Source organism: Vigna umbellata, chromosome 2, assembly GCF_029865625.1.
Source record: "Vigna umbellata cultivar VRB3 chromosome 2, Vumbellata_1.0, whole genome shotgun sequence".
Taxonomy (NCBI): Eukaryota; Viridiplantae; Streptophyta; class Magnoliopsida; order Fabales; family Fabaceae; genus Vigna; species Vigna umbellata.
The window spans coordinates 50,232,373-50,259,852 of NC_142166.1; the positions used below are offsets into that span (position 1 = coordinate 50,232,373).

At 34.7% G+C, this 27,480-nt stretch overlaps 4 protein-coding genes across 5 annotated transcripts; 2 read left to right on the top strand and 2 right to left on the bottom strand.

Moving 5' to 3' along the window:
* The first annotated feature begins 561 nt into the window (after window positions 1–561).
* LOC124847166 (uncharacterized) lies at window positions 562–2,450 on the top strand. Its single transcript, XM_047324587.2, has 3 exons — window positions 562–1,062; window positions 1,340–1,684; window positions 1,769–2,450. The coding sequence occupies exons 1-3, from the start codon at window positions 793–795 to the stop codon at window positions 2,273–2,275; spliced, it is 1,122 nt and encodes a 373-aa protein (XP_047180543.1). The 5' UTR covers window positions 562–792; the 3' UTR covers window positions 2,276–2,450.
* Window positions 2,451–4,749: 2,299 nt separating this feature from the next.
* Window positions 4,750–6,170, top strand: LOC148204223 (uncharacterized). Its single transcript, XM_088108052.1, has 3 exons — window positions 4,750–5,022; window positions 5,244–5,456; window positions 5,913–6,170. Exons 1-3 carry the CDS (start codon window positions 4,831–4,833, stop codon window positions 5,970–5,972), a joined length of 465 nt encoding a protein of 154 aa, XP_087964178.1. The 5' UTR covers window positions 4,750–4,830; the 3' UTR covers window positions 5,973–6,170.
* A 706-nt stretch (window positions 6,171–6,876) lies between these two features.
* LOC148204224 (protein ESSENTIAL FOR POTEXVIRUS ACCUMULATION 1-like) lies at window positions 6,877–15,658 on the bottom strand. Of its 2 annotated transcripts, XM_088107333.1 has the most exons (9): window positions 15,466–15,658; window positions 14,191–14,279; window positions 13,135–14,040; window positions 12,922–13,051; window positions 11,512–12,297; window positions 8,632–11,368; window positions 7,973–8,166; window positions 7,750–7,809; window positions 6,877–7,525 (listed from the first exon to the last, which is right to left on the bottom strand). In XM_088107333.1, exons 1-9 carry the CDS (start codon window positions 15,533–15,535, stop codon window positions 7,173–7,175), a joined length of 5,325 nt encoding a protein of 1,774 aa, XP_087963459.1. In that variant the 5' UTR covers window positions 15,536–15,658; the 3' UTR covers window positions 6,877–7,172. The 2 variants fall into 2 exon arrangements, with proteins under 2 accessions (XP_087963459.1, XP_087963460.1); XM_088107334.1 differs by lacking the exons at window positions 14,191–14,279; window positions 15,466–15,658 and having other exon boundaries at window positions 13,135–13,249; window positions 13,377–13,395.
* Window positions 15,659–17,588: 1,930 nt separating this feature from the next.
* Window positions 17,589–26,333, bottom strand: LOC148204225 (glucose-6-phosphate isomerase, cytosolic-like). Its single transcript, XM_088107335.1, has 23 exons — window positions 26,147–26,333; window positions 25,972–26,048; window positions 25,771–25,852; window positions 25,609–25,656; window positions 25,169–25,324; window positions 24,979–25,075; window positions 24,771–24,813; window positions 24,545–24,612; window positions 23,500–23,584; window positions 23,191–23,239; window positions 22,682–22,754; window positions 22,520–22,580; window positions 22,103–22,169; window positions 21,607–21,663; window positions 21,445–21,498; window positions 21,226–21,354; window positions 20,473–20,536; window positions 20,300–20,373; window positions 20,018–20,071; window positions 19,859–19,927; window positions 19,205–19,294; window positions 18,936–19,043; window positions 17,589–18,061 (listed from the first exon to the last, which is right to left on the bottom strand). The coding sequence occupies exons 1-23, from the start codon at window positions 26,195–26,197 to the stop codon at window positions 18,008–18,010; spliced, it is 1,710 nt and encodes a 569-aa protein (XP_087963461.1). The 5' UTR covers window positions 26,198–26,333; the 3' UTR covers window positions 17,589–18,007.
* Between the last annotated feature and the right edge of the window lie 1,147 nt (window positions 26,334–27,480).

Genomic DNA, 27,480 nt, shown 5'->3' on the forward strand with positions numbered 1-27,480 from the left:
TATTCCAAAATATACAATTTAAATAACTTCATTCAAAATTTAGAAAAGAAAAACTAGAAAAACTATAGATACCGATATCAGTAAGTAACATAGGGGACAATAAGAAAACTTAAAAAAAAAAACAAATAAGGAATATCCAGTTCTTATGTGGAAAATTATATTATTAATCCCAATACAAATTACCATATCATCATTTATATTTTGTTATTATTTTAAGATATTCATTATTTGTCACATGCTCCTTTTAAACCTCGACCACATTGGTATTTATTCATTATTAAGACATCGGCATCATCGTTATTCATAATTACTTTTCATTTTCATTTATTGCCATTAATGTTAATCATGGTTATGTTATAATAATGGTCATTAATTAACTGGGACCAGTGTCACTCTCTCATCACCCATTTTTACGAAGAAAAAGGAGACCTCATGGCATAGTTAAATTTAAAAATTATAAAGTAATTAATACAATAAACTTAAATTAAAACATTGAAAATTAAAGCCGTGCACGTAGCTACCCCTACGGGCATGGAACGGCGTAGGAAAAGAACGGAAGATCTTTCCCTCTCGCACGTCTCTGTAGGGACACAGGTACATAGACTCAGCAAATTAACCCAAAGCCTTCCCAGGCATAGAGGGTACCCTCTCCTCTACCTAGAAAGAGAGGGTCCCTCTATTTTTGATAGCCCTCAAAATTAAGGATTTGATCATTATTTACAAACACAGGCAGATGCATTTCCCGTTAATTTGAATTTCATTAACATTCATAAGTTCCTTTGAAATAGAATCATGAGGAAGTTGTGTCCTAATTTTGATAAGGAAGATGGGTTGGAGACCGTGCTTGAGGTGCCTATTCCCGATGAGATGTTGACGAGCATGGGCTCCAATGGCTTCAATCGGTGGCAGAATCTCCGAACTCTCATGAATGCTCGATTTCCTGACAAATCATCATTGAACAATGAATTTTTGGTGCTGCTTAAGATTGTGGGTGCCCCCCTTATCCCTGTTCAGCTTTCGTCGGACCACGCTTTGACTCGCCCCCTCAAAGATTGCTCCATTGTAAGCCCTAATTACCAATTATCTATTCAATTCGCCACTAGCCACACAAATATCACGAGTAGAATTTTTTGTTTTCAATTAGTTATATGCATAAACATTATTACAAATAGCTTGAAAGCATGATTTCTTCGGTTTGGAAAGTGTGTTTCACTGCGCATATTTGTGAAGTTAATAAAGAATTGCATTATTTTGGTAGCTAAATAAACCTAATCTGTTGTGCGTATTGGTTGTATATTAATGAATGAAACGGGGGTTCATGCATGGATGATGGATGCAGCAAGATTCGAATGCGAAGTACATAGTTCAGCAGTACGTGGCGGCGACGGGAGGGGTGGCAGCATTGAATTCACTGGAAAGTATGTATGCAATTGGCCGAGTGAGAATATGTGGGTCGGAAATGCGTCAAGGTGAGATCGATGAAGAAGTTGAAGCAAGAGGGAAACCTGAAGTGGGAGGTTTTGTGTTATGGCAGAAGAACCCAGATATGTGGTGCTTGGAATTGGTTGTTTCCGGTTACAAGGTCAGTGCAGGATGTGACGGTAAGGTATCTTGGAACCACAGTTCTTCTCAACCCTTTCATGCAATCAAAGCCCCTCCAAGACCACTTCGCCGCATCTTTCAGGTAATATGCAACATTGTATGCATTGATTTTATCATTGTTTTTTGGTAATGGGATCATACGCATATCACATGTTATTATTATTAGGGACTGGACCCAAGGTGCGCGGCAAACTTGTTCCTAGACGCAGAATGTGTGGGAGAGAACATCATTAACAACGAGGTTTGTTTCATGCTGAAGTTGCAAACGGCTCAACAAGTTCTTCTTGCCCAGAGCACTTCCAACACTGACATTGTGATGCACACGATAGTGGGCTACTTCAGCCAACGCACGGGGCTGCTGGTGAAATTCGAGGACACCAAGTTGGTGAAGATAAGGCCCGTGAAAGGCAAAGAGTACGTGTTCTGGGAAACTAGAGTGGAGTCCTTGATCGAAGATTATAGATACGTAGACGGCATTAACATAGCACACGGTGGGACCACGATTGCCACGCTTAATAGGTACGGGGCAGAGCAAAATCACAAACGTATGATTGAGGAAACGTGGACGATTGAAGAGGTTGACTTTAATATTGTTGGGTTGACCATGAATTGCTTTCTCCCTCCCTCTGATGGAGAGAGAGAACAACACGAAGGCACAGAGGGAATGGGATAGGATTTTGCTTCGGTAGTCGTCGATATCTTTGCTCCCCTCGACTCGACTATAGGAAGTGTAAATACTAAAACATAGACAAATATATGGTGCTATGGGTATGCTGCAATGGAAGTAATTCAATCTTTTTTTGACTGGGATCTTTTGGGTGACAGATAAATGCAATTCATTTGGAATATGTTGGATTCACAATTTTTTGTTTAGAAATTGTGATTTGACTCCGATCGATGGTTTCTATTCATTCGAAGAACAAACTGGTAATTTAATCAGACGAAAAAGGCAAAGTTTATGAACAGGTACTGAAAATAGAAATTATTAACAGTATACTCTTAATCTACCTTGGACGTACCTAAAACTATTGTTTTATTCAAATCTAAAACTTTATTTAAGAGAACGTTCAGACCAATGAGAAAGGACTCGAAAAAACGAAATTTCTGAATACGAAAAACTCTAATTATTATAAGGGTGGGTGCGGCATGGGTGATTATCAGATTGTCTAAGTTTACATCTGAAGTGTCTGAACCTTTAGTCGGTGCTGGGTTCTAACCTTTTATACTATATCACATCTGAGGTGAAGTGTGAAAAGCTTGCTCCTTTTTCTACTTGAAGAATTTGATGTCATTGGATTTCTGATTTCTGATACACTATTAAATGTGGGTGTCTTTGTTTGTATGTATATATTTAATAAAGTACTAGTAGAAATGGAGTTTGGATCTTCACGTGTGTCGTTTATCGTGTTTTCTGGGGCATTTTGTCTATAAAATGACTGATTGTTTTTCTCTTACGACTTTTTTTGGGGTTTCGTTGCTTTTCCATCTCCTCTTAGTGTGCAACCAGCCACCATTTCGTGGAACCAAACCTTGGAACGTTGACATTTGACATATTGAGGACAAATTGCATGTTTAGATTATATATAAATTAGAAGTCCACGTTAATCAGTTTATAGTCGTATATATAAACAAATATAAACCTTATTTTTAAAATTAATTTTGTAAAGTTAAATTAAACCAAAATTTACTTTTTAATATAATACCAAATTCATGATATAGAGTCTATTCTACCGCTTAGGTTTAAGTCAACTTCTTAAATATATATATATATATATATATATATATATATATATATATATATATATATATATATATATATATATATATATATATATATATATATATATATATATATATATAATGCCTGCGGTTCAATTAATGTTTCCTGAAAACTTTTGTGTGTTCTTCTGCTGTTTGTTTGCAGTGATTTTTAATGGCAGGGAGAAAATATTCTTGAGACGCAAAATTTTGATGAAATGGAGCTCCATCCTTTGGAATTATATTTGCATTGTAACTTTGAGGTGTGCGGAAAACCGACACATAATATAACACAATCACTTGCTCTCCATCTGATGCGATTGGAATAAGAATTACTCACAAAAATTATTTATAAATAAGAATATTATGTTGATTATAAATTGAAAAAAATTGTTTGTACAAACAAATTATCCCATTTATAAGTAATAATATTTAATTTTAAGTAATATATGTATGAAATCAATGTTAAAATAATACTTTTTTTAAAGCAATTATAGTAAACCACTTTCTTTGGAAATGTTCTTAGTTAATAATCAAGTCATCATTATTCTTTTAGAGAATAATCATATTCTTTCAAGGGAATAATCAAAAGGGATCAATTTATTGTTCATCGCGAGTAATTATACCTGTTTCTTTTATTATTATTTTTTATATAAATATAAATTTTATAAATAAAATAATTGTTGTAATTTTATATGAGTAATGATATCATGACACATTTTTACATTCATTTGACATAGAATACAAAAATAAAATAATTATAAAAGTGTAAACTTTTGTATTTTTTTTAAGAAAAAAGAAAGTAAAAAGTAAGAAAGGATAATATCAAATGTAAAAAATTTAGGTGTATTAAACTATATTTTTTTCTTTTATATACCAACGGTGATTCTTGGGGTAAAATTTATAGTAACCATGTATAATAACTAAACTTTAATTGTAAAATTTGCTATACATGATTATTAAATTAATATCAAAATATTCAACGCGTTAAGTCGTAGGAAACTGACTTTCTTAAATAAGTCAAAATGTGTGAATAAACTAAATCACCAGTTGGCGAATACGAGATGGTGAATGAACAATACCTTATGTAATGGAATTATACCTTCCTTCTACCAAATATAATAATATTATATAGTGAAAAGGTGAAGGGTAGACGATGGAAAAAACTCCTTAACGTGAATTTTAACAGAATCATATTATTTTATTTAATCGAGTTAAAAATTAATATTTATATAAAATAATATTTATATTACTAATAGGTATATATAAATAAATTATTTGTTGGTGATTAAATTTCATTTTTGAAACAAAAAATACACATTACAGGTGTTTGATATAAATTATTATTAATATTATAACACCTTACCCACCATTGCCCACTTCATTTTTGGTGGCAAAAGCACTTCGATTCTAACACAAATATAAAGTGAAGTAGTATCTACCCATCACACCTTAACCAAAACAAAAAACATGACAAAGAGAGGGATCCGTGAAGCTGATTCTGGAAACGCCGACCGTAAGAGGCACTTCTTATTTTGGGTCTTAGCAGTGGTTATCCTCGTTGCTCTATGGACCATGTTCGCTGGCTCCGTCACGCTCAAATGGTCCACGACCAACAACGATGATTTCGATTCTACCATTTTTCAGGATCTCGATGTGCTCGTACGTACACAACAAAACACAGTTCCTTTCATTTCTGTAACTGTAAAACTGATTTTTCTTGTGCTGGACTAATTTTCACTAATTTTGTCATGGTGCTTGCTAATTTTTGTACACGACGTAATTTTTGGTGTTTAATCGGAAAATGAAAATTAGTTGAGATGATAAGATGCAAAGGTTTTAAAGTATAATTTGTTTGTGTTTATGGTTTGGTTGAAAAATAGGAGGTGGAGGAGAGAGAGAAGGTTGTGAGACAGATGTGGGATGTGTACAGTCGCACTCGCACGAACTACGTTGGATTACCCAAGTTTTGGTGGGAAGCCTTCGAAGCAGCTTACGAGGAATTGGTGAGTGATGTTCGTGAAGTTCGAGACGGTGCCGTCTCAGAAATTGCTAAGATGTCTCTTCTGCGATCTCTTCCTCTTCAATCGCACCCGGTCAGCACAAACTAACGCTTACGATAGTCTTTTTCTTTTCTTCTGAGTTTATTCAGAATTTAATTTGTAGAAAAATTGATACTTAAAAGACAATAAACATGTTTAAACAAACCAATTTGCTCATTGATAAACTAATTTGAAGAAGTTAGCTCTTTTTCTCTCTTTATTCTATTATTTTTTCTCTCCTGTGACTTGTATTGGAAGCTATCTTAAATCTATAAAAATAGTCACTCAACAAGCTTAGTAGCACTAGATGTGAAGGTTGTATTGAAAGAAATTTAAGTCTCAGGTTAACTAAAAATTTAATACAATAATAGCATACTGCGTTTCATATTACAAGCTAGTTTTTAAAGTTTAAACCAGTCTTTTGACTTTTCTCCAGTTTAATAAAATGCAAGTGGGTGAATTATTAAGATAAAAATGCATGTTTTTAGTTTTGGTGATTGGCATGTGCAGAGCATGAGGGGATCAAGAAAAATGAAGGAAACAGAGAATAGGAATGTGACGAATAAGTAGAATCCATGGTTTTAGTTGTAGCAATACTTTTGGGCTTGAGAAGCATAGGAGCAGCATATGACCACTGTACTTTTCCCAAATCAATAATAAATATCTTCAAGGTTTCAGCGAATACTCTGTAATTCTTACCAAGCTAGATACTGTCAAGTATTTTATCAGAAGATATTGTATGAAAAAATATTCATTTTTTAGTTCTTACATTCAAGAACAAAATTTTAGTTGAAAATGTAGACATGACTGATGAACATGCTATAAACATGCCCATTATAATGACAATCTGGACAAGAAGAATGAAAAGATATTTGCAGAAGATTTTCGATTAATGAAAAAACTGCAAATAAATAATCAATAAGGAGAATAGTAACATTGCATCTTGCTACTCAGTCTTAATTGAATTTTTATATTTTCTTATTTATAAATATATAACTCTCTTTGCTCCATATATATCAAGGAAATCAACTTATTTCTCTTTCCCTTTTATTTTTATATGATATCAAAGTTAGGATTAATTCTCCTCATTCCAATGAATCCACTATTGACGGATGCTAAAATTTGTTATTTCCGGCACTTTTGTTTTATTTTTGAACAACTTTTACAAATTACACAACCCCCGGCGAAACCATTTTGTCTCTAGCAATCATATAAAAACTCCTCTCGGAAAAATTCTCTATACGCGCTATTGACGATCAAACTTGATTGAAATAACTTTATACTAGAACAAACTACAATCAATCATTGTTTACAATGCTGTAAGTTTGAGCAATTGTTATTCCAACCATCACTCTGTACACGCGTGCTAAATTCTCAACCTACATAATTACTGAAATTAAAATCACAGACAATTAATTTTAAACTGATCAAAGTACTATTTTAAAATATTTAATCATAAATGTTTAAATCAAACTTAATAACTAAAAGAAAATATTTAATTAAGCCCTAAAAATATAATAAAAAAATAGAAAGAGAGCATCAGGCACTTGCTTGTTCTGCCCTTGAATAAATTAGCTTGTATCGAGTTAAGGCTGCCAAGAATGTTTGTCAGCAGGATCTTTCAAACGTCAAAATTTTCTACATTAAGACGACAAAATTGCTTGAGAAGATCCAATTGATGCTGCTACTTTTAGTGTAAAAAAAATCATTTACAAAATACAAAGTACGGCCAAAACATATATACACGTTCCGCAATAACCTGTGTTAATATTAGTCAACTACCGCCTGAATCTCACCCATCATTATCCGGTTACTCACGACATTGAATCCCAAAACTGAAGAGCTGACCTTTTTTCCTTTCTTACCTTTCTTCTTTCCACCTTTTGAGAAGGATCCGTCAACGTAACCCATATCTTGTATAACTGTGTTTTCAGATCCATCAACTTTCTGATCATTCCGAGTTTGAAAAGCTATTTCCAAAACATCTGATGGTAGCAAGTCCATGTAATTGAGGAATTTATCAATGAATTCATGATCAGGGTCATATGATCCCAGGTTTTCCGTGAGAATAATCTCTGCTTCAGATCTGGACTGCTTCAAGCAAAACTGAAGGAAACTGGTATCTGCCATCCAAAATATAGTCAAAATGACATTAAATAGAAATTCAAGATAATATAACCACTCAATGCCTGATTACATTCAGACAGACATTGAACTGTTGTTTGGGGGCAATAACCATTTGGTGAAATAGACTTTTCTTTAGAAGTCTTGAATCAATATACTAAATCACAATTAATCAATCAAAACATAGCATGGAAAACAAATTTGAAACCGTAGATGTAAATACCTTTTGTCCCAATAAGCCTGACACATTCATTCTCACACCAAACTCTGAAGTCCGTAGCTTCTGAAAAAAAGGGAAAAAATAACTCATTGTATTTAAACTACCATTAATAAACCAGTCAGAAGAAGCACAGCTAAATATATTGAGGCTAAATCAGATAGAATTGCCAAGCAGGTGAAAATTGGAATTAAAAATGTTGAAGTAAAGAATAAGCATATGTCATTACCGGAATTCTTAGTCATGGCATCCTTTTTCAGTTTTAGCAGTGATTGAGAAGAGGCAGGTGACGATGAAAGAGATCGCTCAGCTGGTTTGCCACTCCCAGACTTTTGTCGACTTGATAATCCAGGTGAACTACCTTTCATGGGGATATTTTTAGAAACCCGGCTACCCTGGCTAGCAAGCTGAGAGAAGCCTGATCTGCTTACAAAGAATATAATAATCAACTTATCCATCAAAATAAGATTATAAAGGAAAAAATAAGTCGGCCACCTAAAGCTGCATAAAATTACTCCTAAATGCAACAACTGTTCTAATATAAAGATAATGTGAGGTCGTGTGTCCCAAATCTTAAATCAGCCTCAATTATGACTCATTACCATGTTTATTATATTCTGGTTTTTAAGTTCTACTATTATTTAACGCCCTGAGGCCACTAAGTGTTTTAATTTAATGCTAAAAACTGAAAATTTATTGTTCAATTAAAATGTTTTGCCTTTCTCACACCCCACCTGCACTTCACTACCTGATTGTGACGTAGAACAATGTATGTTGAACAGATACCAAAACTAACAACGTTAGTAAGTATTACTGTAGAAAGTAAGATTAATGAAGTAACATTAATGAGTAGAAGTCATATGCACAATGAAGAGACAGAGGTCATACTGCTTATTTTCTTGCTTAGATTGCTCAACTGGACCCCAAAACAATTCATCATCCCCTCTATATTTCGACACAGAAGTTTGGGAGTTTATCTGGCTAGAAGGTGCAGTTTTTGGTGGAGATGAAGTTGAAATTGGCCATAAAGAACTGCTGCTCCGAGCAACTTGGGCAGGCTGTGATCTCTGAGGGGTAGGAAGTTGGTTTGAGAGAACTGCAGCAGATTTCTTCTCTTGCTCCTTTTGAATGTCCCTTAATGATGTTGGTTTAGGTATCCTACCAGAATCAGTAGTCCAGGCTGGAGGAGGAGATGGGCTTGTCAGCTCTCCTTTCCAAAGAACAAAATCTCCAAGAGAGGGTCCTGAAGGGATAGAAGGAAGTTGTTCTTTCTCCAGTTGAACAGAATGGGAGCTCCTTACCTTTTCATTGTGACTCGAACTTATGGGCCTTTCACTAGAAGCAACAGGAATTGAAACCTTAGACCCTGAACCCTTCAACTTTGCAGATTTTTTCCGGTTTCTTTTGGTGTCTTTAGCTTCAATGAAGTCTCCTTCATCTATTGGTTCTGAATGAGAATGAACAGTTTGTGAGGGGATCAAGCTGTCTGGAACCCTGCCATCTCTTTCACTATATTCTGGTACATCTTCTGCCAATAGATCATGTAATGGGCTTTTCTTGATTTTACTATCTTGAGATTTTTCAGATTTAGCCAGATATTCAGTATCATCTGCTTCTCTGTGACTATCACTAGACACCTTCGAAGAGTCTGGATTGGCCATAACTCCCACCCAAGGAGTTGTTGAACTCATGGCATTGACAGGAGTAGCAACCTCAGACACAAGCATTTCTATCTGTGCCCTTTTTTGTTCTTCCAGTTGAATTTCTAAGAGAGATTTTGCCTTGAAACCAGGAGCAGGTTTCCAAGCTCTCCCTGAAGGTAATTCACTAGTCTTGGTGGAAACAGAACCGACTGCCTTCAACTCATCCTCAATAAATGTTTCAGAGTTGCTTCCTGGAATATTAGTAGGGAGACCATTAAGTTCTTGATGATTATCTGTTTCTGCAGTAGCAGTTGCAGATTGTTTACCCTTACCCCTTGTTTGTTGCAGATATGTCTCATGAGCTGGGTCACCCTTGTTGGTTTCTCCCAATTTTGTTTCACCATAATTTGGTTTCTCAGATTCTGATTTCTTTGACTGCTGCAAAGTCACATTTTTTGGCAAGCCCTTTGCCTGATCAGAAGACTGAGATTTTGAAGATTTTTGCTTCTTAGATTTCTTCTCAGTAGTCTTTTTGGGTTCCCGTGCTTCAACACTACTTGCATCCACCACAGAGGTTTCAGTATTTGAGCTTTCTCTTCCACCCTGCTGCTCTTCAAGACTGCCTGATTTAATCTCCACATCTATACCCACTTGACTTGATACTGGTAAATTGGTACCACAAGATCCAGCTGAAGACACAGGAACAAAAGGTGCAACAAACTGTACTGATTGAGAACTCTCATCAAACACAGAAGTTGCACTCACCTGAGAATCACCAACAGGACAAGTATTGTATGGAATTTGCTCCATGATTTTAGTAGTATTGTCAGAAAAAGAAAGAGGTATCTGGGCAATGTTGGGTTTCTCTTTAGCTATGTTATGCTCACTCAACACGGAGTCTTCAAAAGAAGCTGATGCAGGCAATGCTACACTCTGGTGCTTGTCATTAATTTGCTCAGGAAGTGTAGCACTCCAGCTTTTTTGATGACTAATATTCTCAAATAAATGGTCGGGTAGATGGGCAGAAGATTCACTACTTATATTATAGCTAGTGTCCTGACTTGCTTGCAGAGGTAAATTCAAAGAATCAATAGTAAGCTCACCATTCACACTGGGGATTGGTGTTTGAGAACTTGTGGAAAAAATCTCTTTTGGTAGAATTTGAGAAAGATTCACATGCAAATTCCCCAGTGGTACTCTACCTCCAGGCAACTGCTGAAAAGATAAATCACCTAGGCGCTGGTGAGACTGATGGTCCTGCAGCACTTGAGATAGCAGTTGTTGTTGTTGGCGCAATAACAGCAGTTGCTCCTCCTGTTGCTGTTTCTGCTTCAGCAATAGAAGTTTGTCCAAGAAAGGTATCTGTTGTGAAGAAGCCGCTGCCTGAGAATGCAACTGCAGAAAGTATTGCTGCTGCAACATATTCAACATCTGGGGATCTCGGGATAAGCCAGAAGAAAGCAACTTCTCTGCTGTCAAAATACTTGATGGAATATCTGAAGTTTGAGCAATTATGTTGTCTGAGGGCAACCGGTTTGGTGTTTGTAACCTTTGTTGAATTCCAAATGGCATTTGAACATAATTTTGATCATGATGAAAGTCAATCTTATTCTGAAGGGGATCCAATCCACCTTGCGAAGGAAAATTTGGCCATCCAGCAATACTGCTACTTAAGCCTGTGGTCGTCCTGTCAGATATTCCTTGGATTACTGAGTTTAAATCAGAATTTTGGGGCTGAAGCTGACGAGGATTGTCACTCAATGAAGACGAGATATTTGAATGTGGTGGTGTATGTGGAAAAATGTCTGATTTTGGCGGAAGGGGTGCTGCATCCCTCCTTGGCCAGTATGGATAAGGATGAGTTGGCAAGGAACTTAGCCGTTCAAGTGCCATCTTCTTGGCCAGCATGTAAAGGTCGTTTCCACCATCTACTCCTGATGGGCCTAAATTACCAGAATTATTACAGTGAAACCCCTGTAAACCTAAAAATACATATCATGATTAGACCAAACTATCTCAAAGCATGATACACTATGTAAAGATGCTATGAAGAGGAATGATAATGCATGCTAGTGCATTAATATTCAGAAACCAGAATACAAAAACAGAAAATAACATTGTTAACCTTCTGATAATGTGAGACTATCAAGTGGGGAACTGCTTTTGCTACCGGACATTAGTGACTCCAGATACCTATTTTCAGCTTCAGTGGTAGAATTCCTATGCATAGGATCATTTCTCAGCCTCTCAGCCTCATTTAAACCAGTATGCATGTTCCCAACGGTACTGGAATTTTGCCAACAAAATGCCTCTGTAGAGTCATGTTTTGCTGCAGAAAATCCAGGTGGTGGTCTTGCCTTAGCTCGTAAGTGGGGCATGGCATCACCAAGTTGCAACCATGGTGAGTGGGATGCTGCATTTTCCAGACGAACAGGTAAATCTATACCGAAGTAACCAGCCTCAAACCAACCAATAATATCAATTCCTTTAAACGGGCCCTGAATGTGACCCTGAGGATCTTTATAAAAAAGTGATAAATCCTCTGGACAAGTTTGTTGAACTCTCCTGGATTCGAATTCACCATCCAAAATGCCAGATAGCTGCCTTTTAATGGGATATCCACTAGATTGCCACTTAGCCACATCTCTAGTTTCAGATAAATAATCCAAATTATGCTCCCACTGAGCCTGAGTATCGTTTGGTTGGTGTGACCAGCTCATACCTGGGTTTCTTGATTTAATATCACTGGACACATCTCTGCTTTCATGCACAACTGTGCCAGCATGTTCACCTAATGGTGTCCCACGCCATGTAGCACCAGGATGAACGGAATTACTTTCTTCAAAGGTTGATTCTCTATTACTAGGAACCTTATCTACCATTCTGTAAGAACCATTATCTTCGACTCTATCTGAAAAGATAAAGCATAAGAACTCCTTGAGATAAAGAAAAACCCATTCTTCCTAGCTGTTTAAAGTAGCAAAGTATAGTGCATATAAATTGGGAGAAAATTAGTCTGGTTACAGATGAAAGCTGAAATAAAAAAAGAGGTGTAGATAGTCAATATGCAATAATTAGAGGCAAGTACAGGGCAAGCATGAACACTTATAAAGGGATAGTCCAACCATGGAAACATACAAAACCCATTAATTTTTATGTTAGAAACAAAGTTTTACGGACTCCAAAAAATTTACACTACAACTAAAGACAATATAAAGATCACCTTCAAAATCCAGATATGAAATACAATATGATTGGTGTATGTTGGCAATAAAAATACAAAATTCCCAAGGTTTCATTTAGTTTTTACATTAATAATCGACATTTCCCAGCCACTTTGGTGATGTCTTAAGATCCTCACTGTTTTCATTGTTATTAGATAACTAAAACTGTGCTGGTGCTTTTAATTTGAGAAGCCTTTTGAGAAATTCAAGGGACCACTTTCAAATGGTCAGAAACTCCCTGCCAAAACAACCCAGATTCTAAAGAAGCTGACGCCCTTTGACACTATTGTAAGCTTATATCCTTAATATACCTTGTAAAGGAGAATTTACAAGCTTTGTTCGTCTTGAATGTGTAAATTCTGTTGTGTTCCGTCCATCTTTTTGCACCTGAGGAGCACTGCTACTGATTATTTCCCCCTTTTCAATATCCTTTAACACAGACTGTTCAAACAGAAAAGCAATCTAATAAACCACCACCGATAACAGTGACATCCAGAACAAATATATACAGTGACAGCAATTACCAGTTCCTCAGAATTTGGAGCACAAAAACCTAGAGGCTTCAATGGTTCATCCTGTGTAATAGAAGGTATCTGCACAAATTCCACTAGTTTTCTATGTGTATGCATATCAGCAACTCTGTACACATCAAGCAAATTTGTCCTATTATATCTAAAGCAGTGAGCTTCTCTATGTTCACTTTCAACTTTATCCAATACAGTTTCAGGGTATTGAGAATGCATATATGTGCTGTTAATTGAATTACCACCAGAGCCAAACCGGGCCCGCCCAAACGCATCAACTGGAGGTGTATCCTCCCCACAGCCCCACCCATATGACAATGCAGACACTTGATTGTTTGGAATCCCATTTTGGTGGTCATGGCTTTGTGAGGCGTTGGGTCTCCATGGCCGATAAGGATCCCCTTCCTTTTCATCCTTAACAAGATAAGAAATGTTAGACAAACTTTTGCCAAGATGAAGATCACCATCTTTACCAGGGTCACTCCATTTTTCACGAAGACCTTCAGACTCCTTATCATCAGGTCCCCAGCGTGTGTTCCACTTACTCATGCGCCGCTGTTCAAAGTTTGTATCTTTATTGCCCGACTCATTCCATCTATCAGATGTGCCACGATGTGCTTCGCCAAAGTGCCTTGTTGATGGATTTTCAGTCCACCTATCCATTCTCCTAGTGTCAATTACATCTTTGTTTCCATTCCTCCACCGATCCTTGTGTAAAGAGGAAGAAGACTTAGTATCTCTCTCTTCATCACGCCAATGGTCACTGTGTCCACTTTCAGAGTCAAGCATGGATGGCCGGAAGACATCCTTTTGCTTAAGGCCATCATTCACGTCCTCTCCATTTCCAAATGTCTTAGCCATCTCTGAGCGTTTGGCATTTGGTGGAGTTGAAAACACATGGTTTTCCTGAGTAATGTGTAACAGTGAAGAGAAGCGGACTTCAAAACAATTATAAACTACTTATGGATTGAAATGTTCACGGAAATCTGACTTGCAAATATACAGTTTACAGAAGTGCAAACAGACAAAAAAAAAACAGCAGTAATCATTACACACCACAGTTTCTATTGCAGGTTTACTCTCCCCAGGCTTTGGCAGAAGCCATTGCGGTGAAAGTGGAATGGGATTGTCAGGGCCATGGAAATCTGCAAAAGGAAGATGTTTACTAGAAAAGAATTGAAAACTTTAACACTTTCAGCAATTGGCTAATCAATTACATGTTTTTTATCATGTTCTTTTCAGTAGATAATTAAATAGATAGAAAGCACACACAGACAGACCAAGAAAAAAGAAGACAAGCAAGAGAAGTTTGACAAAAATTAATATACATGCATTGATAATTTAGCGCAAGAAGAAACTGATAGAATAAATATTGTATGAAAATATTGAATATATGAAAAGAAATCGGTCCTTTCTAAGTTTGTCATCTACAATTCTGATTGAAAGGATAAATTCATCACATATTTGATTATGCTGACTACACTAATAGTTGTTGCTTGTCGAAAATGTCAGTAAAAAATAAATTGAAAACGAAGAATGGGGAGGGGGCAGTGGGACAAAGATAAACAAATTTACAAACAAAAAAATGAAATTAAAATCGGTGTCAGAATTTATACATAGATGGTATTCACGGTACTTATTATCAACTCCCATGGAGTGGACAAACTCTATACCTCAGTATATCAAATCTAATAAAATCACCAGACAGCGCCATAATAATCCAGGAAGGCTTGGTCCAAGTTCAAGCATAAGCTACAATTAGCAGCTTCATTGACTACCCAGAAAAAATATGGTGACACTTGCGTTAACAAGATGTCAAACAAACATACAAATCGTAATATTATCTATCGTGGTAAAAATTACTTACAGATAAAGTAAAAAATATATATTATTTTCGAATTTAAAAAGTCATCAAACCAAAGTTTCCCTGGATGAAAAAGAAAATATTTCTAAATGCACGATGTCATTCGAAAATTTAAACTTCCAATCCTCAAGTTCACAGAAAAATCTGAACAACGAAACAAGAAAAACCACAGACGATAATTAGGTCCGTTTCTTTCACTGTCTTGAAACTTTAAACAAGAGAATGACAGAAGGAACAAGAAAATAAGAAAAATGCAGAGCAATTCATCAATGTCATCTCCGAACTAAAAATGAATAAGTAAAAATTTGATCAAACGAGCTACGAAGAGGAAACCACTCGACCCTCGAAGCGAAACCCTAAAACTAAAACAGAGAAACAAAAATGGTAGGCGTAATCTAATCACGATAGTGAAAGTGTGGGAACGTCTCTAGGGTTTAACAGAATCGGAAATAGGTGAAAGAAAGGACCTTTGGAGATCTGAAAAGGAGGTCCAGCAGAGATATGGTGGCGGCGAGTGGCAGAGATACGGTCAGCCATGGATGATCAGCTAGGAAAAGAGTCTCTGACTATTGCAATTGAACCAACGGTGAAGGTGAGTCAGGGAACCGGAACCAGGGGCGAAAGAGAAGATTATAGGTTAAGCCACAAAGATGATAAATGCTAGGGTGCACGTTAGGATGCTATCACCCATGGATCACGTTAGCAAAGATATCCTTGGCCGGATTCAGTTGATGATAGGAAACAAATCTCTACGCACATGAAGAAGCGCGTGATAATCACGGAGAAATCCTTGCAGCAAGTGTAATTCACGCTGACATCTGAACACAAAATATGTGTGTTTTCGTTGTATAGTTTCCACTTCACTTGTCGCCTAAGTGACCGAAATGTCCTTGACTACAGTCTATTCCTTGGTTTCTGTTGTTTTTCTCATATTCATAATAATTTATATGGTTTTTAAACAAGTTATTTATAGCATATATTTCCTGATTTCTGCCTAATCCTTTTATTATTTAGTTCAAATTGAAATATAACACCTTAAATTTTGTGAGTAGATCCACTTGCATTATTATAGAAATCGTGAGACAGTTTAATTTATGGCTTCAACTTATAACTTATACTTATTTTATTGACAATTTCAGTGACAATTTACAATACATTGATGATAACTGATAAAATATTTGAGATTTTGTATATTGTCGTTAAATAACGTATATTTAAATGAATAAAGAAAATGTTAATTTATATATAATTCAATAATTTAAATTGCATAAAAGTATTTAATAACAATACATTTGAAAATAAAGAGGACTATTCACACGAGAAAAAACATAAGTCAATCCAAAGTTATGTTTTCAAAAAGGAAAATAAGAATACAATCCACTAAAATGAGAAGAAGGGCTGAATATTGAGAACCCTATTTATAAAATTAAAATACTACCCAAAATTATCTGAATACTAAAATTAAAAACTCCTTAAAAAAATTTAAGAACTTGTATATAAATATTCTTTGACTCAGCTTCTGCAGTTAAGTAGAAAAATATTCTAAAAAAAATGACCGAACATACTCATACTCAAATTTGAATGATAATTTACAAATATTTTAGGTACTTAACTTTATACACTAATACGAGTTTTTAAGAAAAATATATTTTGACACATACGTTTTTTATAATATTTTAATATAATATACATATTATTTATTCTTTTTTCTTTTTTTTCTATTTTTATAATATTTTAATATAATACACATATCTTATATACTAAAAAACAATATAAGTATACATTTTTTTTCTCTTTTCTCCTCTCTCCTCTTTCTCTTTGTAATTTTTTGCACAATTTAGAGAGACAATTATATTTTCCACTTTAGGTGTCGCCTAAGTGACAGAAATGTCCTTCACTAAACATATGAATTGCTTGTACAAAAACTACATATGAGATCTTATGTTTATAATTTTATTGGGGTTTTTTAATACTATTAATTGTTTATTTCTGGTTTCCTAAGTTATGTAAGAGACGCATTTTCTTTAGTATATAAGATGAAAAAACAATTTAAGTTTATTAAAACAAGTGGATGGCATATTTGAAATGATAATGAAAAGTAATTTTGAAATTGATGAAACATACATTGATTTTCACTTGTGATTTTGTCTTTTTTTCTTATTCATTTCCTTTAACATAACATCTTTAATTAATTTATACTTCCTTATTTGTATAATAATATTCAGACATTTCTATTTTCATCAATCCAAATTCTCTTTTCTTTATCAAATGGAATTAAGTTCGAATTAAAAGTTAGCAGTATTCTTTCTTTATATTAGTGTTCCTTTCACGTAGATATTTTATTTTATCATGTGAAATGTCTATTAAAAGTTAAACACTTTTGATCATGAATCTTTTCATTTAAGATTTTGTAACCTTGAGATATGCTTTACATTTGTTATAATATGTTGATATTTTCAAGATAGGGGCATCAGGTCTTAGAATTATAGCTAGCCTTTTAGAAGTTAAAAAGGTCAAAATCATGATCAATATGTAGACTTACCGACCAACAGTTAAGACACCGCTCTGTGTATATAGTATTAGAATAGAATGATGATAAAACATGCTCATCTTGACTTTTGAGCTCAAAATACCTGAGGCTGTGTGTACAGCAAGTCAAAAACACTCCAAAAGAAAAATTAGAACCCAAAACATTTTTCACTTTTCAGTATAATACAACTCCAGCAGAAAAGATCTTGTATCGTCTAAACAAGTTAAGAAAAAAAAAAACAGCTGAGGATATCACAACATGTCAGTTGGCAAGCTCCAAACAAAATTTAGAATCCAAAATGCTTTTCACTTTCCAGCAGAAGATAACTCGACAGCAAGGGAATAGGATAACCACGTATCGTGCTAAACTAGTTAAAATCGATACGGATATAAAAACATGTTCGTAGGCGTGCTGTATATATAACATTCACCAGATTATTTTCTTATTATTCATTATGAACACAACTATTGGCAAAAAGGCTATTCGATCTTCGGTAAAGAAGTTGGCAGATCCGCTGGGATATCTGAACTTGCCTGCCATGAAAAAATAAAGTTTTGCCATCAATTGTACTATCAATCTATATATATTAAACTAGTAATAAGTGATTTTAGTAATCTGCTGCCGTTAAGCATAAAGATGGTGATATCATTCTCTTTAATGGTTTGTATTATCACCAGCCAAAGAAAAATCATACAACAGATATTTTAAATGTAGAAAGAAATACATGATAGTGGGGTTAGTTGCAGTCAATCATATGTATGACTGAAATACTAAGTATGCAGCCACAGCTTTTTCAGGAATAAAAATTTAAAATATGGGGTTTTCAATTCTACTAATCAAGTGTCTTCACAAGTTTCAGTTTCCCGTGATGTAAACATTAAACACATTCTATTAAATGCTTTAAAGTACTAAATGACCTTATGTGTTCTCGATAATACTTTATTTTCTAAGAAAAAGAATTTTCATTTGAACTTCTTATCCAGAGGGTCTAGATTAGTCAGTCCAACCAATTGTACTAGCGTGATGTGGGCTTAAGGCTCCATAGTCCGGGGCTAGAAATATGCCTTCCATTCAGGCCATAAAATAGAAGTCAAAGCCTAGCCTAGCCTCAACCTACATTTTACATTTAAATAGCCCGGACTAGCCTGAACAAATATAAGACTAAATGGGTTGGACAAACATACTTGGAATTGATTCAGACCTATAATTTAGAGCCCTAGTTCAATGTTTTAATGGGCCTAATAGGGCAGGCCCAGGTCCAACTCGTTTTGCCACCTCTTATCAGGTGTTCACAAACACTAGAAAAATACTAAATATTTCATTACAAAAAAAATAAAATTATAGTTCCTTTTTTCTTTCATTTTCAAGTAGAATAAAGGGACAATTAGGATAATGGGATTTCCATACCTGAAGATATCTATTCAACATTGTTGTTGTACTGAAATTAAAACCTTGAACTGGTTCTTGTTTTGTTCGAGATGCATTAAGTTGTTTTCTGACTTGAGTAGCCAGTGACTGCATTATCATTAAATACGATGAGAATGAACCAAGAAATATAAAGTGGGAATAAAACTACAATTGAAATTGCATATATGTATTTATGAGATAAGAGTTGGAAGTCTTTCAGAAATTTCTTATATAGAAACACAATGAAACATTACTTATCTAAACCATACCTTCCCCAGCTCTACTCCCCACTGATCAAAAGAATTGATTCCCCAAATGAAACCCTCTACAGCAATTCTGTGTTCATAGATTGCCAACAACTGAGGAACATAGAGCACCAGGAAATTATGACCAATAAAGTAATTATGACCAATTATGTAGAATATACAACTCGATTATGGAACCAAAGATGCACATATGCCACCTTTATATTCTATCAAGAACTAAAAAAAGAAACTGAAGGATTGGAGAAAACACAACGAACAGAAAGAAAAATGAATGAAATTATTTGCCAAACAGATAGCTTTTGCAGTAGTTATTCTGATACTGGCCTAAACTGTCAACATATTATGAAGGAATAGGCATTAAAGAATAAAAACTAAAATACTCCCTATAAACAACTTTTCCAAAGTGAATGCTTATTTCTCATGTTAAATCTCCAGTGTGAATGCCTAGTTTGGAATATGACAAATAGCTTTTCAAAAGAGAAAAAATAAACTAAATGCATGTCCATATTGCAAAAATATGAATATTCAATATATTATTGTGCATAATTCTCATCAGTCATGTACCTAATTTTCCTCAGGAACATGCTCGATAAAATAAGTAAACAGGAATAAACCATTTTCCTTTAATTACTAATCACAACCTTGCGGACTATGTACCTGCCCAATATTGTAAGCATTCAATGATGGAAGCAGTAGGCTGAGAGAAGGTCGGTTACCGCTGAATGTCTATAGATTGGTTTAGAAAAAAAATGAGCATGTTAATGACTAAGGATTCAACTACTAAAATTGCAAGTTGCATTGAAGAAAGAATATCACCTTGTGAGGAATAAGGTGTGGGGAAACATTCTCCTTTTGCAGCTGGTCTGCTGTCTACAAGATTTTGATTTATGGTCATACTCCTCATGATAAATGAGGAGAGTTGAAAAATCTACTCCACAAAATTATAAAAAAGAAGCTATTTCTACAAGTTCAGTGCTGTCGAAACTTGCATATCAGTTACCTTCGAGTTGAGAGCATTGACACAGATTGTTTTACTTATATCCTTATTTATTTCTATTTGATATATAATTTAGAAGAACAGAGTAAGGACAAATGTACCTTTCCATATGCAAGGGCATCAGGTTGTGCAAAATAGTTGGACATGAGCTCATCATGGTTACTCACTACTTCACCTGGTTATAAATTACATTACCAAAATATTATCAGAGCACTGACTTTACAAAACTAAACTACGATGATTAAACTTGATAATGCTAATTTGTGTTCCTTACCTTTCAGAAAGACAGGTTGCTGACTTTTTACAACTCCAATAAAATCACAAGGAATTACACGCCCCTAAAAGTAAGAAATGCAAATTTCTCAACAAATAGCATATATACTAAATATTCATATTTTTCATACGGTTACAAAAATATGAAATAAAAAGAAGCAAAGTAAAATTGCAATAGAGGCAACAAGAACATAAGATTCTAAACTGCTAAAATCTAAATAACTACTGTTTTAAATAGGCTGGTAAAGAAAAGCAAAAATTCAGGTCAGCCAGGAGAAGTTAAGGAAAGCTGGATATAGGAATGTCTCATTTGCATATGTAGAAGAAATGTGCCCTTGGATTTTCAGTAACCTAGAGAAACGCTAATTGAAGATAACCATTATATCAGAGCACATTCCTGCTCGTATTAATTTGAAAGACAAAGGAAGGATGAAAATACACATGCAATTTCTTCCTGATTTTATTATTCCCATGTCAAAATCTCTAATTTGACCCAAGGATTAGCATTCAAAACAAGTAAAAACTGGAATTGAAATATAAACCACAACATGCAATAATTGTAGACATTATTTCATTAGAATGTGTTTTAAATCAAAATTAACATTCAGGACAGTAGTAATGTAGGCTTTTGACGTGATTAATTTCACCATTATTAAGCCCTTTACACAAGTAATATTTTCAAGTATAAATTTTCACAAAATTTATTAATTCTTCAAAGTTCAAACACCCAATTATATAGTACTTAGTAAATCACCTGATGTATGAGCTGATAAAAGCTATGCTGCCCATTAGTTCCTGGTTCACCAAAATCAATTTCGCCAGCCTCAAATGGTAGAGGAACACCATCAATTGAAACACCCTTGCCATTACTCTCCATGCTAACCTAAAGCAAAAAAACAATAATAAATATTATAAGAATAAAAGTAAAATAGAATTAAAATAATATTCAAGCACAATGCTGCAACAAACTTGCCTGTTGAATGTGGGGGGCCAACTTCTCCAGAGCTTGACTATAAGGTAAGATGGCCTGTAAAAATATCAAAATATCAAAAGTTTAATGTTTTGAATGAGGCCACTTAAGAACAACAAAACCTATTAAATATTTCTGAAGGGAACAGGTCAAATAAGCACTCACTCTGGCAGGATATCCAAGAAATGAAACATTCCATATGCTCAACAAACCCAGAAGCACCTGGAGTACTCCAATAAGATGTAATTGAGCATCTCATCAAGTGGTTGCCAAATGTACAAAAACATCTTAAATACAAGAAAACCTAAGGTCCAAGAAACAAGGGATCTGAAAATTACAATGAACCAAATTCCTACCCACAGTTTAACCTCTTCTTCAAAAAGAAGAAGGAATAATTAAGAAAAAAAATCCAAAGCTGTGGAATTGGTAATGCTCCAAATAGTGAAAGAAACAAAGGGAAAAAAGAGAGGAAATAAAAGCTGAAAGGAGCAGCACGTGATACAGAAAATTTAGTTTTACAATTATAGAATATAACACTAACCATACTGCAGGGATAGCCAGTATGCAGTATCACAATAATTAAAGAATACATGCTTGAACAAGAAGAGATCCACATACAATAAAGCTCAAAAGTATAAAATATCTGAAAAGGGGCACTTACAGGTATATTGCTTTCAAAGGGCTGTGAATAGAAATGTTGATCAATGCTTGAAGCCCCACTTAAGAACCTTTAAGGGAAAAAAGACCATCATAAAGAAAACATTCAAGTATATGTTTCTTAGTTTCTTGCCGAAGGAATATTCAAAACTGAGTTGCCAGTGCCAATAGTATGCAGAACATAATTGAAATCTAAATACATTTAATGGAAATCAAAATATGCTATATCTCATTCTTAAAAGTCATGATTATCGAAAGCATTCTTATCTACATCATTCTTGTAATCTTTGAAGGTGATTATTTCCTTAAACGAAGAAGGTGAAGCACAACATAGCCATAAGAAGTTATACTATTTCTAGGAACAATCACTTCTAGAAGAGGTGCATACAGATTAGAACTATACTAACAGTGAAAGACATACTTCTCCATTACTGAGAAACCGTATTGTAAAGACAATGGCAAAACTCCAACAGCACTGCAAACTGCAAGCCACATTTCAGAACATCATAATCAAATCTTTTGTAAACTTCAAATATTCTTTAACGGGTTAAGAAGAGGGGGAAATAGATTAAAGACTACTCACCACTGTATCGCCCACCGACCCAATCCCAAAACGCAAAAGCATTGTTAGGGTCAATACCAAACTGTTCCACAAGCTGCACCATAAATGAAAGAAAAATAGTTAAATATACAACCATAATAACAAATAGAAAACGCACTCTTCATGACTTTTTGTCTTTAGTAAAGAAAAAAATGCACAAATTTAAAAGAATTACCAAAGAAATTAGAACTTTGAGAACTTCACCCTTCTGTAATCTTCCTTATTACAGCTTTATTATTCAATTATTATGTTAGTGCCCTTTGGTATAGGTACATCCAACAATGATTCACACAAAAGCATAATGTTTTAACAGCACATATGCTGGCAAATAATGTGATTAGTTAAGGATTTAAGAAAACAAGGCTGCTACATGTATCGAGGCAAACGGTGGTGATCAATCAAATGCAGACATGACTCATGAATGAAAACAAGAGTTAGACATTGAAGAATACTTAATCAGATAGTGCCAAAAGAGGAAAATACAGCAATACCTTGAGATTTGTGCTAACAGCCACCATATGCTTTGCAACAGCAGAGGGCCTGGAAGGAATGAGAGACAGTCTTCAATTCATTATCAAAGTCAATTCTGAATAGTGTCCACTCTCTATCCTTTCAAAAGTTGGTGAACATATTTAGAAGTGGGGGGCATGGGGGTGGGGTTTATCTTCGAATAAGTAAGAAGAAACTATAAGTTCCAAATCTAGTTCTGCACATTTCATAAAAAACGAAGGAAACTACTGAAAGCCCAACCACTGCTTACACTAATATCCTTGAGCAACTTCTCTTAATGCGGCACTTACCCAAGTGCAGATGATATCCATTCTCTAAGAGTTCGAGCATTCAGCATGGTTTCAGCAGTTGTAAAAGTCTTTGAAACAACCACAACTGCAATTGTTATAGAAAGCATTAAAACATACAAGATAAGCCTCCATGTCTATTTAATATATATATAATATATATATATATATATATATATATATATATATAGGGGTTTGCTAACGGGCGTACGTCTGTTTTTCAGTTGGTACATTTTAGCAATGTGTACCGGGTTTTAGTAGACAAAAATATCCTTATCTATCATGGATTCTAACTTTTAAGGTTAAGGGTATTTTAATAATTTTCATTCTCAAAACTAAAAAAACCCAAACCCTTACTCACCTCCCTCATTCCTCTCAACCCTTTCTCTTTCATCTCTTTCACTTGAACATTTTCTCTGTCATCCTATGGTAGCTCATCAGAAACATTAGCTGTTAAACAATCTTACAAAAAATGATTTTATAATGAGTTTTCATTTTATAATTTTTGTCTTATCTAATTTTATCCAATTTTCACAAGCATAATGACATCCAAAGGAATTGGTAATTGGCCTGGAGGGTTTTTTTAGAGATGATGATTCAACATATGCAGATGATGAAAGTAGAGAGGTTAGTGAAGATGGTGAAATTGAAGAGATCTTGAATGAATCTTTGCCTGAAAGTGAATATGTCAATGACTCAACTCTTTACAAAGGCAAATTGTTTAACGACAAGTTTTTATGATTTTTTCAATTGGGACTACAGGATGACAGAGAAAAGGTGAGAGAGATGAAAGAGAAAGGATTGAGAGGAATGAGAGAGGTGAGTAAGGGTTTGGGAGTTTTTTTTTTTAGTTTTGAGAATAAAAATTAAAGTACCCTTAAGCTTAAAAGTTAGAATCCATAATATATAAGGGTATTTTTATCTACTAAAACCGATACACATTGCTAAAATGTAGCAACTGAAAAACAGGCATATATATATATATATATATATATATATATATATATATATATATATATATATATTCATATGTTAAACAATCGTTTACCAAGTGTTGTTTCAGGATTTAATCCTGTGATATTTCTAGCAACGTCAATAGGATCAACATTTGCAAGACTGCAGAGATTCAAATAGAGGATGAGATTGGTTTTATGAAAACAGTACAGCCAGCTTCTAGATGTGTAATAGTAAGCTAGATTCAGAAAAACAAATATTATACAGCTGGGGTCAACTAATGCTTGCAATTTCAGACTTCACTGACAACAGATACTTACAAGCGCAGCTGACGACCCCTTGCAGATTCAATAGCATCAGGGTCTGCAATATGACATAAATAAATAAATATATACTCAACAATTTTACTTGTTTCCAACTAAGAACGGTGTTCACACACACACAGACACTCATTTATTATAAGACAACACAATAAAAGGCCAATAACTGTAGAATTGCTATTAAAGAGACTAGCAGTAATCAAGCAACCTGTTTGAAGTGCAGTGTGTACAAACAGCGGACCCAAGAAGCTTCCCCCAATACCAATTGCAACAACGTCCTTCAAAGCCTTTCCTGTAGCACCAACCTTCACAAAAAAGGTTAGTAGTTAACACCCTTTAGTTCAAATGAATCAAATGGTCAAAAAACATCCCCTTAGAATATTGGAGTAGCACATTACCCAAGAACCATTGCGAACCCGCTCAGAGAACTCCTGGATGTTGTCAAGAACTTTCCAAACTTCTGGCACAACATTTTCCCCATCACTTTGTATGACAGCATCCCTTGAAGCACGAAGGGCGACGTGAAGCACGGACCTGTTTTCCGTGCTGTTAATCTGAAAGTGAATCCAGCATTATCCAAAAATAAAAAAGTAAGTAGATATTCTGTGTACTGGAAGTGTAAAAATCAAATCACAAACCCCTTCAACATAAGGTTGCTGTCTTTTACAATCACGGTGTTACCACCGATAGTCTTTGATTGGTCGACAGTCGATACTTTTTTACACTTGCCATACATAGATAATATTTTAAAGTCAAAATTAACACTAGCAAATAACGCATGACTTTGTTTATACTTGTGGACTGCGAAACTTTGTTAAATTTGAGGACAATGACTCACATGTTCCCCGCTGTACATGCGGTTAATCTTATCTCTGAGCGATGCAGCCTGCAAAAAATTAGAAAAAAAAATCAATAATCAGAATTGGAAATTCCTTTTATGGTTTTTCATGTGTCGTTTACCGATTGATAAAGATTCAAGCACGAGCGCCAAACAACAAACCTCCGCCAATTTAAGTAGTTTTTGGATAGTTTCGGGAGTGGCTTGTTGCCTTGAATAGTCCAACAGAATGTCATCGAACTCACTACATAACATACAGAATCATAAAATTAATTTCCACAGCATGGAAAATAGGAAATGGAATTGAGAATTTTCTTGTTTTGTACTAAGAAACGGAGTTTGAATAATATATCGTTTGCTTACAGGAACATGGACTGGCACCGCTTATCATCGGTCAACAGATCGCGAAGATGCGTTTTCTTGATGTCCTCCACATGCGCCTGCTCAAAATTGAAACGCGACCCGTTTAATGGTAATTTCGGATTGAGGGCGAGAATTAACAACAATAAAGTTGATCGATTCAATTTTATTACGTTACCTTCAGGTCCTTCCATGGCTGAGTATCGGAAATGATAATGGATGATGCCATGAGCGCGACGAGGGAGAGTGTGACTGTGTGAGTGAATGAATGAATTCGAGACTCGCTTTGTGCGTTGTATGTAAGTCGGAACTTTCTTAACTTTGTTTCTTTCACATGGCGAGCGCTAAATGTTACACGTTGACGAACAAAAAGGCAAGAGAAAGGCTATTTCAATTTTTTTTTATACAATAGTTAGTTAATGCATAATGTAAGGAATTCTATATCGTGATTACACGAATTTCTTTGATAAATATAATAAAATTATGTTTCTTAGACTTCTGATTGTAACAAATTTTACTCTGATAATAATTCATTTTTTTTAAAATTATATTAACCAATACTTTTACGATATGGGTTAGAAGGATAATAATTAATTTCTTATTAAAATGCATGGCATAGATGTTTTTATAGTTGTGGTGTGAATTTATTAATGATAGTTTTAATAAATAAGACAACTTGTTTTTTATTTATAAAGTTGGAGGGCTGCTACTTTCTGCATCCCTGTTTTTTTTTCGCACCTCTATCTTGTTAAATGTCCATTCTACCCTTTTGACCTTATAATATATGTTGACTTTGGTCATATTTGAGCTGTGTTGTTTGTTCACTCTTCATTCTTCACAACCATCGTTGAGTTGGTCATCATTCCATCGTTCGGTTGTGAGGCACTCAAGGTTTACAAGATTTGGAACAAAAGGAAGGTGTTTAACGGTTTAGTGAAGGTAAGCTTTGGTTTCGGCTTCGTATGAATGTGCCGGTGGTGGGTGATGGAGTTTTTTTAGGGTTTTTCCAGAATGGTCAACCTATAACCTTATATCGGATCCGAGAAATATGTTTGGGAGTGAATAATCAGGAAATAGATGGTGTATGATGAAGATGTTTAATTGTTTGAAAAGAAAACAAATGTATTGAATTGAAAAAGAGTCGGTTACTTGAGTTTTAAGCATAAAAAGGAATGTTGATAGGTGAATTTTTGAGTAACTGATTGATTGAAGGGTACAAGAGTTTGAGGTTGTTTGGAAAGTCATTTAGGATTTATGTAAGCTTTCAAACCAGTAAAATATAGTATAAGAGGCCGTGAATGGTTTGTAAGTGAGTTTTTACACGTATTTTGTTTTAACTTTGGATTTTAGGTAGTGAAATTGTGAGGAAAAGATTGGAAACTGTTTTGGAGAGTTTTTGATAAGTTAGGAGATCAATCAGGACTTGTTTAAAAAGTTTATATCAGAAAAAGTTGTCTCATAAAAGTGGAAATTCTTTCATGTTGAATTCTTAAGTCATTTTAGAGGTTTTAA

Coding starts and splice junctions, on each gene's coding strand:
- LOC124847166 (XM_047324587.2), top strand. CDS start 793: ATGAGGAAGTTGTGTCCTAATTTTGATAAGGAAGATGGGTTGGAGACC. Junction 1,063..1,339: donor CCCTCAAAGATTGCTCCATT/GTAAGCCCTAAT, acceptor TGATGGATGCAG/CAAGATTCGAATGCGAAGTA. Junction 1,685..1,768: donor CACTTCGCCGCATCTTTCAG/GTAATATGCAAC, acceptor TATTATTATTAG/GGACTGGACCCAAGGTGCGC.
- LOC148204223 (XM_088108052.1), top strand. CDS start 4,831: ATGACAAAGAGAGGGATCCGTGAAGCTGATTCTGGAAACGCCGACCGT. Junction 5,023..5,243: donor TTCAGGATCTCGATGTGCTC/GTACGTACACAA, acceptor GTTGAAAAATAG/GAGGTGGAGGAGAGAGAGAA. Junction 5,457..5,912: donor TTCCTCTTCAATCGCACCCG/GTCAGCACAAAC, acceptor TGGCATGTGCAG/AGCATGAGGGGATCAAGAAA.
- LOC148204224 (XM_088107333.1), bottom strand. CDS start 15,535: ATGGCTGACCGTATCTCTGCCACTCGCCGCCACCATATCTCTGCTGGA. Junction 12,298..12,921: donor TGTAAATTCTCCTTTACAAG/GTATATTAAGGA, acceptor TTATCTTTTCAG/ATAGAGTCGAAGATAATGGT. Junction 7,810..7,972: donor TGCCATGACTAAGAATTCCG/GTAATGACATAT, acceptor CCTTTTTTTCAG/AAGCTACGGACTTCAGAGTT.
- LOC148204225 (XM_088107335.1), bottom strand. CDS start 26,197: ATGGCATCATCCATTATCATTTCCGATACTCAGCCATGGAAGGACCTG. Junction 26,049..26,146: donor AGCCATGGAAGGACCTGAAG/GTAACGTAATAA, acceptor AATTTTGAGCAG/GCGCATGTGGAGGACATCAA. Junction 22,170..22,519: donor GGTTTCTCAGTAATGGAGAA/GTATGTCTTTCA, acceptor TTTCCCTTAAAG/GTTCTTAAGTGGGGCTTCAA.